Genomic DNA, 14,309 nt, shown 5'->3' with positions numbered 1-14,309 from the left:
GGTTTTCCTCTTCATCATGGTTTGACAATCCAAGGAGGGACTTCATGATAACGCTCATTCCTAGCAACTGTTTAACTGTCTAAGGAATTGTGGTGCTTGGCCCCACGGCTCTCTCTACTGCTTATTTCCCTTCCCCTCCCCCCTGAATGAGCTCGCATTAGATGAGGAAGTATATGGAAAAATGCCTGAAAATTAGAAACCCTTTTATAAATGTGCATTATTATTGTTAGAATAAATATGTACAGTTTTATACACTGTGGAAGCAGATGTATATTTTAGGCAAATGGTAGAAAGAGTATATTTTAGGCACACTTTTTAAATTTAAATTTCTTGGTTAAGTTCTCCCGTTGATCATAATTCTTGTGATTTTTGTGTGGCTCTCCAGGTTCGGGGAAAGTCACCCAGAACTCAAGCAGGTAGTGAATACCAGGAGTCCTGGCCTCCTAATTCCAGTAAGTGCTCATTATTGCTCAGTAAGGTCTCCTGGAATATTAGATCAGACATTAGTATTTTGTGGATCGAATTTTTCTTATATAATTTCACTTTCATAATGTGTTGTTTCTGTAGCAATACTAGTTAGTATAGAGTTATTTCTAGGACTATGAAGATACCATCATCATCACCTCTATCATTTCAAGCACCATTTATTTAACCATGTTCTATTGACTCAGAGAGGCTAAAATATCTTTGGGAAATACTACAAGCTTAAAACATTTAACAAAAAAAATCAAAATTTAAGACAACAAAAACATACACAAATCATCCTACAACCCAAATAGCACAGAAAATTCCAGTTCTTCCTAGGAGCAAGAAGGTTGATTTGGGGGGGGAGGGGGGGGGATTTTCCTTAAAACTTTGAGTGCTTGTCATTCCGTTTAAGTCCTGCAAAATCATTGCGCCATCTAGTGGTCATGGCTAGGTCGTATTTTTTACTTGCTCTATGCCTACTCATTACATTTTCCCCCCTGTTCATTCCAACATGTTGGAAATCTACCCTGCCTCATAATTTCTGTTTTACTCTATATCTTACCTTTTGATTTAATAACTTCCACATTTTCTTATCTTTTATAATTTACCCAGACACAATATAAAAGTATGTAAATAATTTTCAAAAACCAAATACTGTAAAGCTAACCATAACCAGTTTTGTATGCCACATATACAATTAAGAAAATAATAAACAAAACCTAAAGTATGTCCTGGCCAGTGTTTCCTAGTGGTTAGAGCGTTGGCCTGCAGACCAAAGGGTCTGGGTTCTATTCCTGTCAAGGGCACATACCTTGGTTCAGGCTCCTCCCGCATGCAGGAGGCAACCAATCAATGTGTTTTTCTCGCATTGATGTTTCTCACTATCCTTCCCTCTCTCTTCCACTCTCTATAAAAGATCAATGAAAAAATATTAACAACAACAAAAAAGAAACATGAAACCCTGGCCAGCGTGGCTCAGTGGTTGAGCCTCGACCTATGAAGCAGAAGGTCACAGTTCGATTTGCAGTCAGAGCACATGCTTGGGTTGCGGGCTCCCCAGTGGGGGGCATGCAGGAGGCAGGTGATCAGTGTTTCTCTCTCATCATTGATGTTTCTATCTCTCCCTCTCCCTTCCTCTCTGAAATCAATAAAAATATATTTTAAAAAAGAAAACTGTAGAACACAGATGAAATAAATCAAAGAACATATAAAGAAATGGGAAGATATACCATGTTTATTGATTAGAGTACTCAATATTGATCCGTTCTCCCCAAATAATCTATAGCTTCAATCATATTCCAATGAAAATCCTTTTGTAGATATAAACAAGCTGATCCTAAAATTTATATGGAACAATAAAGGGATTTAAATAGCCACACAGGCTGGAGGGGGTGACATATATAATACTTTCAACAATAAAGAATTATTTAAAAAAAAAAAAAGGAATAGCCACACAGAAAAAGTTGAGAAAGATGAACAAAGTATTTGGATGACCACACTATCTGATTTCAAAACTAAATAGTACAGTATAGGTCAGTGATGGCGAACCTATGACACGCGTGTCAGCACTGACACGCGTAGCCATTTCTGATGACACGTGGCCGCTGAGGCGGCCGCATGCCGAGGATGAAACATTTGCTGCTCCTGAGGATGAAACATTTGCGAAATAGTGTTTTTTCCTCAAAGTGACACACTACCCGAGTTATGCTCAGTTTTTTGGCGAAGTTTGACACACCAAGCTCAAAAGGTTGCCCATCACTGGTCTAGGTGAATGCATAGACACATGGATTAGTGGAACAAAATAGAGAGTTCAGAAATATTTGGCCAGTAGATTTTCAGTAGCTATGAAAGGGCTAGTCAATGGCAAAGGAATGAAGGTTTAGGTTACCCGACCAGAAAAAAACAACAACACAGAAGGATAGGCTTTTCAACACATGGTCCTGGAGTAATTAAAGACCCACATAAAAACAGTCTTGACACATACCTCATGCCATATACAAAAATTAACTCCAAGTGATCATGAACTTAAAAACTAAAATTGATCTGTGATGCCTTTTAAAGTTATGTATTAAATTTATACACACACATGCACAAAGATTTGTTTTGGGGTCTTTTATTTGAGTTTTTTGTACATGCTTTTTATGTAATTTCACACTGAAGTAACCATTATTTTATCATGATTTAATGTTGTGTAAGGCTTGTTCTCCCTCATTACTCTCTTTCGTTTTCACTAGGAAAGTCTGTAATCCAACTCAGTTTTCTTTACCAATCAACTCAAACTGCTCTCTAATGTATTGATGACCTATTTACTAAACCTATTTTTAGTTACTATGCCTCTGTGTGGCATTTGACATCATGATTACCCTTTCCTTGAAATTCACCCAGAATGTGTCCGTAACATTTGTATTAACTTGGGCTGCCATAACAAAACACCATGGACTGAGTGACTTAAAAAACAGGAGTTTATTTTCTCACAGTTCTGCAGGCTGTAAGTCCCAAGATCAGGGTGCCAGCATGGCCAAGTTTTGGTGAGGGGGAGCTCTCTTCCTGGCTTGCAGATGGCTACCTTCTTGCTGTGTCCTCACATGATGGAGAGAGAGCTCTGATGTCTGTTCTTCTTCTTATAAAGGCACCAGTTCTATGGGATCAGGGCTCCACTCTTATAACCTCCGTTAACTTTAATCCGTCCTTAAAGACCCTGTCTATAATACCGTCGCACTAGGGTTTATGGTTTCAATATATGAATTTGGGAAGGGCATAATTCAGTACATGGCAATATTATTTTCACATTCTATTATATTGTAACTGTTTTGCTATTTCACCCCACTAGACTTTGAGCTCCTTAAAGATGGGGATTGGATCTAATTTATTTTTGCATCTCTGGTATTTGATACATAATAGGCAACCAATAAACATTTTAAAGTATGACATAACTCACCTCTCTATCCCTATATTAGTTAATAGTACTATCATGCATCTTTTTTTATTTTAATTGTTGACAGTATTACAGATGTCCTCCATTTCCCCCCACCTCTATCCTCTTTCACCCCTCCTCCTCCCGGCCTTCGCCTCATTGTTGATGTCCATGGGCTATGCATATATGTTCTTGGGCTAATCTCTTCCATTCCCCCTCCCCTCTGAGATCTGCCGGTCTGTTTCATGTATCCATGCTCTAGTCCTATTTTGTTCATTAGATTCCACATATGAGATAATATGGTACTTGTCTTTCTCTGACTGGCTTATTTTGCTTAGCATAATAATCTCCATGTCCATCCATGCTGTCACAAAGTTCCTTCTCCTTTACAGCCACGTAGTCAGAAAGAATATATGCACCCCTGTATTCACTGCTATGTTATTTACAATAGCCAAGATCTGGAAAGAGCCCCAGTGCCCATTAGTAGATGAATGGATAAAAAAGATGTGGTACATTTACACAATGGAATACTGCCATGCATCTTTTTCCCCCCAGACTATAAAACTATTTTTATTCCCCTTTCATCCCCAACATTCAACTATATCCCAAGTACCAAGACTTTTACCTTCTAAAAGTCCCTCAAATCTGCCTTAGCCGGTTTGATTCAGTGGATAGAGCTTCAGCCTTCGGACTGAAGGGTCCCAGGTTTGATTCCCGTCAAGGGCATATGCTCAGGTTGCGGGCTTGATCCCCAATAGGGGGCATGCAGGAGGCAGCCAATCAATGATTCTCTCTCATCATTGATGTTTCTATCTCTCCCTCTTCCTTCCTCTCTGAAATCAATGAAAATATATTTTTAAAAAATTAAAAAGAAAGGTTCCTCAAATCTATCTCTTCTCTGACCCCATCTTGCCCTTCCTCATCTTTCAGATTGTTTTTAATTGCCTGTTAATGGGATTACTGGTTTCCAGAGTTTCTCCCATCCAACTTATACTTTACTTTGCTGCTAGATTGGCCTTTCTACTAGTAAATGCCTGTCTGATCGTGTCACTCTTTTTTAGTATCTCCCAGAGCTTACGACTAATGTCTAAATGTTTTGTGCTGGCAGAGCCCTTGTGATATGTCCCCTGCCTATTTTATTATTCTCATCTTCCACAACTTCCCAATGTATTCCTTGTGCTCCAGCCTTACTAGTTAACTTTTAATTTTTAACATACATGATCACATTCCATGCATTTACATGTATCCTTCCCTCTTGGAATGCCCTTTTCGACTTCTCTATCTGATGATTTTTTAAGCGCTTTATGGGGCCTTTTGACCTCTTCCAGGTGGAATTAACCACTCCATCTTCAGTCCTCCTGTGCAGTTTGCACAAGTCTGATTTCAGTGTAATTATTTATGTCCATATTTGTCATCCATACTAGATTATAAACTCTTTGAGGTCAGAGACCACATATGGTTGATTCTATATTTCTGAAATTTAGCACATGGTAAGTGTACAATAAATGTTTGTTGAATGAATGAATGAATGAATCAATCAATCAATCAATAATAAAATTTAGTGATTTAAGTGAATATTTTAGGTGCTAGAGTCCAAGGAGCATCATGGCATATAGTTTTAATAATTGGCATTCTTTAAAGAAAAATTCTGAAAACTGTGATTACTATACAAAGAGTGAATATTCCCTTGTTTTCCCCTGTATTAATTCTTCCCTCACAGTCTCCTTTATTTGAAACCCCTTCCTAGAAATGCTCTCCTTTGGCTGCCAGTTTGAATGGGACCAATGTCTAGAAAAAGTTAAGAAGAAAATATATGTAGATGGAATTTCAAGGACAGATTTTTAAATTTTTATTAATCCTCACCTGAGGATATATTTTTCCATTGTTTTTTTGTTTTTTTTTTTTTAGAGTGGAAGAGAGAGAGGGAAAAAGAGAAAGAGAGAGAGAGAGAGACAGAGGCATTGATGTGAGAGAGACACATCAATCAGTTGTCTCCCACACATTCCCTGACCAGAGCAGGGATCCAACCTGAAACCCATGCCCGTGACCGGAATCGAACTCATGACCCTTTGGTGTGCCAGCCAATGCTCTGAACACTGATCAACACCAACTAGGGCACAGGACAGATTTTTAATGACACTTTATTATTTTTTTGTTCTTATGATAAAAGTTTCTGATTGGTCTTCCCTCCTGTTCTCTTAATTTTTTATTTTTTAAAAATATTTTTTTATTGATTTCAGAGAGGAAAGGAGAGGGAGAGAGAGATAGAAACATCAATGATGAGAGAGAATCATTGATCGGCTGCCTCCTGCACGCCCCCTACTGGGGATCAAGCCTGCAACCAAGGTATGTGCCCTTGACCGGAATCGAACCTGGGACCCTTCAGTCCGCAGGCCAACGCTCTATCCACCGAGCCAACCCAGCTAGGGCTCTTCCTGTTCTCTTAAAGTCATAATCACAAGTACTCATTAATAAAAAGTTTCCAGTCCTGGTTGGTGTGGGTCAATTGGTTGAAGCATCATTGTACACCAGAAGGTGGTGGGTTCTATTTCCAGTCAGGGCACATACCCAGGTTGCAGTTCATTCTGGTCAGAGAACCTACCAATCAATGTTTCTCTCTCACATTGATGTTTCTCTCTCCCCCTCCCCTCTAAAATCAAATTTTTAAAATTCTAAAAAAAAAAAAACACACAATACAAATTTATTTTAAAACTAAATAAAAATTTTACATAAGTACCTATACAAAGGGTAGAGACAAGATGTGGATCAAGAGAACTGAGTTAAAAACCATGGGCCAACACATACAGATCCCCTGTAGCTAAGGGATAAGGTAGGTCTTCTTAGACTGGAAGCATGAGGCTCCCTTGCCATCTGAGTTTCTAAGGTTATTTTGCTCCTATGGTTCCTGTTCCTATTCATTTCCCATTTCATGAATTGCATGAGCATTCTCTACCACAGACCTCCAAAACTGAAGTGTTGGCAGTGTCTGCAGCTCCTGCTGTGTCCACTCTGCCCTAGCGGAAATGTTGCTGGGCTTCTCTGGCCTCTTTGACTCTTAGCAACAATACCTGTCAGAACAGTTGCTATTTCCCTGCTAGAAATACCTAGAATGGATAAGAAATGATGGTCTTGGTGATAGTGTCCATATCCAAAGCACTTCTTGTCTTTGTGGCCCTAGTGGTGACTTCCTGTGGGACACACCCTGTGGACTTGGTGTTTGGCAAGGGTGTGGAAAGAAAAGTGTTCTGTGACCTCAGGCAGCTTCATCCTCCTGGGACATTTAAAAAAAATTTATCTTTATTGTTGAAAGTTTTACAAATGTCCCGCTTTTTCCCCTATTGATCCCTCTCCCCCCCGCCCCCCAAGTCTTTCACTTGTTGTCTGTCCATGGTTATGCATATGTGCATATAAATTCTTTGGTTAATCTCTTCTCCACCCCCCTGCTGCCCTCCTGGGACATTTTAAAAAACTGGAAATGAGGGGTGGTTGGGTGCAAGTTGAACGTTCTGACCAGTCTCTCTGATTGCAGCCTTGCCTCACTCACAGAGCTCTCCAACTGTCAGCAGCACCTGCACTAAAGTGCTCTATTTCACTGACCGCTCACTTACACCCTTCATGGTCAATATACCAAAGAGGTAAGATTCTTGGATCTATTTCTCTTTTTAAAAGGGCAGGAAGGCAGAATCATTAGTTACTGCCCATCCATCTAACCAGCTAAGAGGTGTTGGAGAAGCTTATGGTGTAGTGAGGAGAGCACAGGACCTAGAGCTTCTGGTTTCAGCTTTACCAGGGCATTACAAGGGACAGGTCATGATCTGCTAGGCACAGATACAACAAATATGCTTCCAATCTTGATATGCAAAGAGGCTTCAAGTTAGGAAATAGTTTAAGTGCTCATAATAGTTCCTGCTGATAGCCATGGATTGCTGTCATTGATCTTTGTTACTATTTGATGACTACAACTACTGTATTGAGAAATCATATTAAAAGAAACTTCAAACTCTGGGCCAATATACTCCCTTCTAAGGTTAAAGGCTCTGAAATAAATATTTAAGCTGTGGAACCAACTACTGAGAAAAGTGACAGGATTTCTCTTTCTTAGAGAGTCTGCTTTTACTTGGTCTGGGTTAGAAGGGAGTTCAACAAATTAGATTTTAGAGACCTTATGTCTTTTATCCAGAGAAAAGGAAAAGAGTGATGTGGCTGTTGCTGAATAAATCTATTTTAAACTCGCAGATCACCCCATTTGTAATGCCATTTTTATTCCCTAATGGTGACTGGCTCCCTAACCTCTGCTTTGTAGAATCATCTGGGTTATAAGGGGCAGTGACCTAACAAAACCAAGCTATTTCTGCCTCAGGAGACTTTGGCAGGGGCCTGGGTTCAAAGCTAGCCTTATCTTTCCAACCTGTTGATAAACAGCCTATTTTAGAGCTCTATTTGTTGCAGGCTGGGGGAGGTGACACTGAAGGATTTTAAAGCAGCTATTGACCGAGAAGGGAATCACCGGTATCACTTCAAAGCGCTGGATCCTGAGTTTGGCACTGTTAAAGAGGAGGTACAGTCTTCTTGGGGAGTCTGGGTGGTATTATTGGTCATTCCTGAACCCCAAAGGCTTCTACTCAAGGACTAGTATCCATAAGTACCTGAGTTCCCTAACCAGGTCATAGGAACTTCCCAAAGCCTCAGACCAGTCTGACTACTCTAGACTGAGAAGGTCAAGGAGTGGCACAAGAAGTTGATAGCTTCTTTACTTCAAGGACTTAATTATTTTGACCAAACTTGTATAGAATTTTTATTTTAAGAAAAATAAAGGACCTTCGATTGAACAAAAGCTTGGCTTTGGGGTTCCCTTAGTCAAATCTTAGAAAACCTTCTGCTTCCTATGTAGAGCAAAATAAAGAAATAGGCAAGAATATGGAACTGTAAATAGTGGTGGTACTTTCTCAGATATGAAAGTGAGGAACTTCTGAAAAGTCAACTGTACTTATTCTTAACTCCTTGATTATTGTCTTAGCCTATGCTCCTCTTTATAGTCCATCTGCTAAAAATAGACTTTCTTGTGGAAAAGAATTCTAGGTTATGGAGTAGTATAAGTGCTTTCATTGTAGTTATAGAATGAAGAGGGTTGGGAAAGCCAGTATTTTATTTTGTAACTAGTTCCTCATTGAAATGTTTTTTTAAAATATATTTTTATTGATTTCAGATAGGAATGGAGAGGGAGAGATAGAAACATCATTGATCGGCTGCCTTCTGCACGCCCCCTACTGGGGATTGAGCCTGCAACCCGGGCATGTGTCCTTGACTGGAATCCAACCTGGGACTCTTCAGTCTGCAGGCCAATGCTTTATCCACTGAGCCAAACTTGCTAGGGCCTCACTGAAGTGCTTTAATAACCCTGTTCGATTAGTGGCTCAGTAAATGAATTGAATGAATGAGTGAAAAGAACTGCATGCAAACACGTTAAGATTCTTCTTTCTGACCAATTTTTCCCCCATTCTTGTTTTAATGTTTATACTGCTGCTTCCTCCTAAGAAGCCTAATGTACTATATGGTTCCTAATTTATGAATTCTTATATATTTCTATGAGCAAAGTAGTGTTAGGGATGCTCTTACCATTTTATACATGTGGAACTAAGACTAAGTAATTATATATATAATTTTTTTTTACCCGTTATAACTTTAGGGACAAAACCAAAGGGACATAGACTCTAACTCTCAAACTCAAAGCTTTCCTCTACACTTTTTTTTTTGTTATTCCTCATCTGAGGGTATTTTTTCCATTAATTTTTAGAGAGTTGGGGAGGGAGGAGAGAGAGAGACAGACATTGATGTGAGAGACACATCGATTCGTTGCCTCCTGCATGCACCCCGACCAAGCTTGGGATCAAACCTGCAACCCAGGTACATGCCCTTGACTGAGAATCAAACCCACGACCCTTTGGTGTGCAGGTCAACACTCTAACCACTGAGAAACACTGGCCAGGGGTCCTCTATGCTTTCTTATCCTTTATATTTGAGGTCTTATTTTTATCAGCAGCAGTTGTTTAGTGAGACTTCCTATCTTACTGTTCTTTTTTCATTATGGCTTTTTTTCTTTCTCTAGGTTTTCCATGATGATGATGCTATCCCTGGATGGGAAGGGAAAATTGTAGCCTGGGTAGAAGAAGACCGCGGGGAGAATTAATTCTAAGTATCAGATTTGGACTGGTGGAACTTGGCATGCCCTGGCTGCTTCACTCAGGAACGAGAACTAAAACTAGAATACCCTACAAAGTTTCTAGTTCTTGCTGCCAAAATAGAAGCTTCTCCAAGTGTGACAGCCACAGGCCAGTCGTTTCTGTGCCTGGTGTATGTGGTACTTAGAATCCCTGTCCAAATGTAGACCATGAATTCATCTGGAGTTCCTTGTCCGTGGGAACACAGTATTTTATTCTACTCTGAGGACAACAAACCGAAGGCCTTAACCAATAGGATGGACGATCTTGCTCCTGTAGGGGCATGGCTGCTACTATCTGGAACCTAGGAATTGGATGCCTCGCTCTGCTGTTATTTCAATTGGCCTCAGTGGTTGCAGCAATCAGAGTCCAGCAATTGTACTCACAGACAAGGCAAAGATACCAGCTTTTTTGCTTCTTTGCAGCTATTACAAACCAAGAATAACTCATGGAGTGGTACCAAAGATGAAAGCCACTCTTCAGGAATCTTTTGGACTGGACATGGATGGTACTGAATTGTTAGTTGGATGGAAAAAGGGCTGCCCATATTTGTGCTAAACTGTGCTAAAACCATAATTAAGTAAGACCTCGGGCTGCCTCTTGTGTCTTAACTGGATCTGCAACTTGTCCTTTAGCCCACAGGGCATAGTCCATGTACTGCTAGTTTTCTCTGGGGACTCTTCAACGTTAGAGCCATTTTTTCCCCTTCCAACTGATGAATTTTATATTTGAAAGGAATAAGGAGTGAAAGTCTCCTTAAAAATCCAGGCGGGTATGGAAAGGTGCTGCTACCCATATCTTCTTGACTTTCTTTCTCTCATGACTTTCTTTAGCTCATGGCATCTCCTTTGCAATTAAAAGGAGACAGACCATTCATTTCAGTATTTGTGGTTTATGAAGTATTGAGCATGAGTTACTGATCTGCCCTTCTTTAGTTCAAGGTCAGAGTTATTTTCTCATATATTTAGTCTAGGCTGATCCTTTAGGGCACAATAGAAACCATGGGGCATGGAGCATGAGTTGTAAATGGCAGGGCTGATTCTGGGTGAAAAAACCTAGAATCCTTTCTCATGTGTAACATTGTCAAGTGTAAAGTTAAAAAAAGAAAATTGTTAAATTTCTAGAGATTACTCAATAACTTGGGTTTTTCTCATTCATTCATCAAACACTATCAACCAGCCATCATGAGAGAGAGAGAGAGAGAGAGAGAGAGAGAGAGAGAGAGAGAGAGAGAGAGAGAGAGAGAGAGAGGGAGGGAGAGGTTTGCCTTCCAAAAGCAGTCTACCTGTGACCACCAATGTACACTGCCAACCAGGAGAGTTGGGCAGGTCAGTTCTGGGTTCTTGACCTGTCTGTCTCTAGTTCATCTTCCCTTTTCTGCCATTTCAACAGACTACTCACTCATTGGAGTTCTGAGATGACATTTTGTTGTTTTATAAGGATGTGTTTGGAGAATTCTTTTGTACTCACTTGCTTTTTTGTCTGAGAACCATGTCTATTTTTATAATGAGTGTGAGTTCTGTATATTCTCACGTTCTGTATACTGTGTCCATTGTCTGGAGAACCCAGTAGCTTTTATATGGGCTCTTCTTATCAGCCCGTGGTTTCCGAATGAGCTTTATTTTATTACAGGCATACTAATGATAACTAACTCCTGTTCCAGTTCTACCTGTCATAGTTGTGGAGCTAGTTTTACATAATCTATTTGATAGTTCTTCTAGCAGACAGGAGATCAAAAGACACCTGATGTCTTCATGTAAGTTTACCTGGTCTTCTATTGAAGGATGATTTCTCATCAGAAATGACTGTGAAAACTTGGGAAAGTCAGTCATAAGTAAGAATAATTCATTATGAAAGCACCCCGGTATATTCTCAGTTTATTTTTCCCAGAAAGTCCGGAGAAAAAGTCCTAATGTCACTAATTTGTCTGTTGCATGGATTTTAGTGTTTTGCTATAAGACAGCATGAGGGTTATCAGGCCAAAATTCATTACTGTATTTCCAGTACAATTTACCTTGAGTGTCTGTCTCTTAAATCAGTTTGTACTTGTCAGTTTTCTTTCAGCAAACATTCTTACCATCATGTAGAATCTACCTTTTCAGAGAAAATTAAATCAGAGCAAAATTTCAAAGTTCTCTAGCTTTCTTGTTTTTTTTATCTCTATGTTCTTTGGAAAAGGCGCTGCATGGCCTTAGTGCCTCCATAGAAAGCAGAAGTTGAGTTCAGGGGAGAAAATGAGATAATTTTTTCCCTTTAGCTCATCGATCTCTTATGCCCTAAGCACCTCCGTTACAGGATGTCACTCCAATAATTCTTGTGTAAAATGTGTTGGTAATCTTCATTCCAGTTTCTAGAGACAGAGAAACCTGGGGTGGAGTGTGCATTGATTCATGCTGGTGTGAATAGTCTCCTTTTGGATACACTGCGGCTGTACTCTAGGAGGTCTCTTGATTTACTCAAGTATCATCCCCTATCGGTGTGGGGCAGTCCATCCTGCGACTGCTGAAGTTCTTTCTTTGAGAAATCTAAGGAACTGGAATGTTTAGAGTTCATAAAATAATCTCTATACCCTGTTAGATATTTTTAAATGATCCTCTTATACAAACTAGTCTATTCGAAAGCTCAATTCCTTTAAAAGTTTTCATTTAAAAACGGAATACCGTGCTTAGTCAGTTCCCTAAATTAGCTGAAAGTGGAACGCTTTACAATTTGTACCTAAATAATTCAGATTAAACTCACTTGGAAATGACAGTCCTACTTACTGACCAACTTTTCAGCTCTTTTTGACCAGGATGGTTATAAATTAGGGAAAATATCTTATGCTCTACATCCAATCCAAGAGGACTCTAAATTACTTAAAAAGCATTTAGGACACAATAATTTTTATCTTTTTCCTATAAAATAAACATTATGATTGCACACTTCTTCTATTGTCTGAATTTATGTAAGAGGTATAGCTTGCTTAAATATATATATGTAAAATTATATTTTCTTAAAAACATGGATGTTTGCAACCATTGCTTTCAAAGAGATTACCATGTATTCTCTCGGTTTTACAATGTTTTCACAAAGACCATGGTTATAACAGAGGCTTCTGATTATCAAAGTGATAACCAGTTTTAACTGCCTGTATATACCAGATCTGTGAACTAATTAAAAACACACACACACACACCAAGCTATGAATAAAATGGAATTTGCAAACCAAATACTATTAATCATTTTCACTTGTGTTTATTGACTGAAAGGAATCAATAAGCAGTTTACATTTAGTAAAAGTAAATTTCCTCAAGTGATCTCCCTGGTAGCATGTTTACTCATTACTTGAGGAGTGGAGATAAGGACTACTTTATTGCTACAGATATTTTACTATTGGTATTTCCAATGTAAGCACAAAACATTATTATAAAGGAGAATTTATTGATTTAGCACTTATTTTGAAACTATAAATATGCAAACAAATAAGAATTCAAGAGTGCAAACCTTTTTAGTTTTGAGTTTTCCTTTTCTTTAAATTCCTTTACCAATCTGTTTAGGGGAGTTCAGACCTATTCTCTCAGGACTGATTTGAGGAATGTAAGAATTCCTAGCCTATCTCTGGGGTCAACTTATTATCCCAGGACTGTTTGACCTGTGCCCTCCTCTGATTTAGCTATACTTGTCAAAAGTAAATACAGCCCTAACCGGTTTGGCTCAGTGGATAGAGCATCGGCCTGTGGACTGAAAGGTCCCAGGTTCGATTCCGGTCAAGGGCATATACCTAGGTTGCGGACACATCCCCAGTAGGGGGTGTGCAGGAGGCAGCTGATCGATGTTTCCCTCTCATCGATGTTTCTAACTCTCTATCCCTCTCCCTTCCTCTCTGTAAAAAATCAATAAAATATATTTAAAAAAATAAAAGTAAATTCAGCCGTGGCTGGGTTGCTTGGTGGGAGTGTTGACCCATGCACCAAAAGGTTTGGGGTTTGAGTTGGGTCCCAATTGATGCTGTTTCTCTAAACATGCTGTTTTTTTAAACATTAAGTTTTAAAAAAATACATATCCTTGGGTGAGGAGTTGTTTATTTAAAACACATTCTTGCCCTAGCTGGTTTGGCTCAGTGGATAGAGCGTCGGCCTGGGAACTGAAGGGTCCTGGGTTCGATTCTGATCAAGAGCATGTACCTTGGTTGCAGGCTTGATCCCAGTAGGATCAATAAAAAGATATTTAAAAAATAAATCCTATATAATAAAAGACTAATATGCAAATAGACCCAACAGCCGAACTGGTCGCTATGACATGCGCTGACCACCAGGGGAGCGTGTAGAACATGGCGGGTGTCGGCTGCGGTGGGATGGTGGACCAGGTGAGCGGGGTGCCAGACCAAGGCGGGGCGCCGGTTGCTGTAATCAGGGCGAGCCTCTGGTGGTTACTGAAAATTCTTTGCTCCCGCGCACTGCAGTCCCGCCTGGTGCTGCTCCCAATCGCTTGGCGCCTTCAGCGGGTGTGAGCAGCGGCTGTCGGCCCCGATTTCCCCTGAGGGCTTCTCCACCTCCCTCTGCTCCTGAGGGGCGATCGGGGCAGCAGCCGCCACTCGCACCCGCTGACAGTGCCGGTCCTGCTCACACCTGCTGCTGGCACAGGCCCCAATCGCTCCGCACTGTCAGCGGGTGAGAGTGGGGCCAGCGCTGCTGTCAGTGTGTGGGAGCGGTGGCAGCAGGAGCAGGGCT

At 40.1% G+C, this 14,309-nt stretch overlaps 1 protein-coding gene across 7 annotated transcripts in view; it reads left to right on the top strand.

Annotated features, from left to right (window-relative positions):
• Positions 1 to 12,885, top strand: part of DIXDC1 (DIX domain containing 1) — a gene marked incomplete at its 3' end in the record, with an annotated part of 67,032 nt that extends 54,147 nt beyond the window's left edge. For 3 of the 7 annotated variants that reach the window (XM_079788759.1, XM_079788760.1, XM_079788758.1), the window contains 4 exons: positions 386 to 452; positions 6,912 to 7,017; positions 7,832 to 7,940; positions 9,489 to 12,882. In XM_079788759.1, the coding sequence (XP_079644885.1) occupies positions 386 to 452; positions 6,912 to 7,017; positions 7,832 to 7,940; positions 9,489 to 9,569 (363 nt within the window). Of the gene's footprint in view, positions 1 to 385; positions 453 to 6,911; positions 7,018 to 7,831; positions 7,941 to 9,488 lie in introns of all 7 variants that reach the window. The other 4 variants (XM_079788757.1, XM_079788756.1, XM_079788761.1 and 1 more) reach the window with 4 other exon arrangements.
• Between the last annotated feature and the right edge of the window lie 1,424 nt (positions 12,886 to 14,309).

Source organism: Cnephaeus nilssonii (genome assembly GCF_951640355.1).
Source record: "Cnephaeus nilssonii genome assembly, chromosome: 13".
In the NCBI taxonomy this organism is placed as follows: domain Eukaryota; kingdom Metazoa; phylum Chordata; class Mammalia; order Chiroptera; family Vespertilionidae; genus Cnephaeus; species Cnephaeus nilssonii.
Note: the sequence above shows the minus strand (reverse complement) of the source record. Positions and strands in the feature narration are given on the sequence as shown.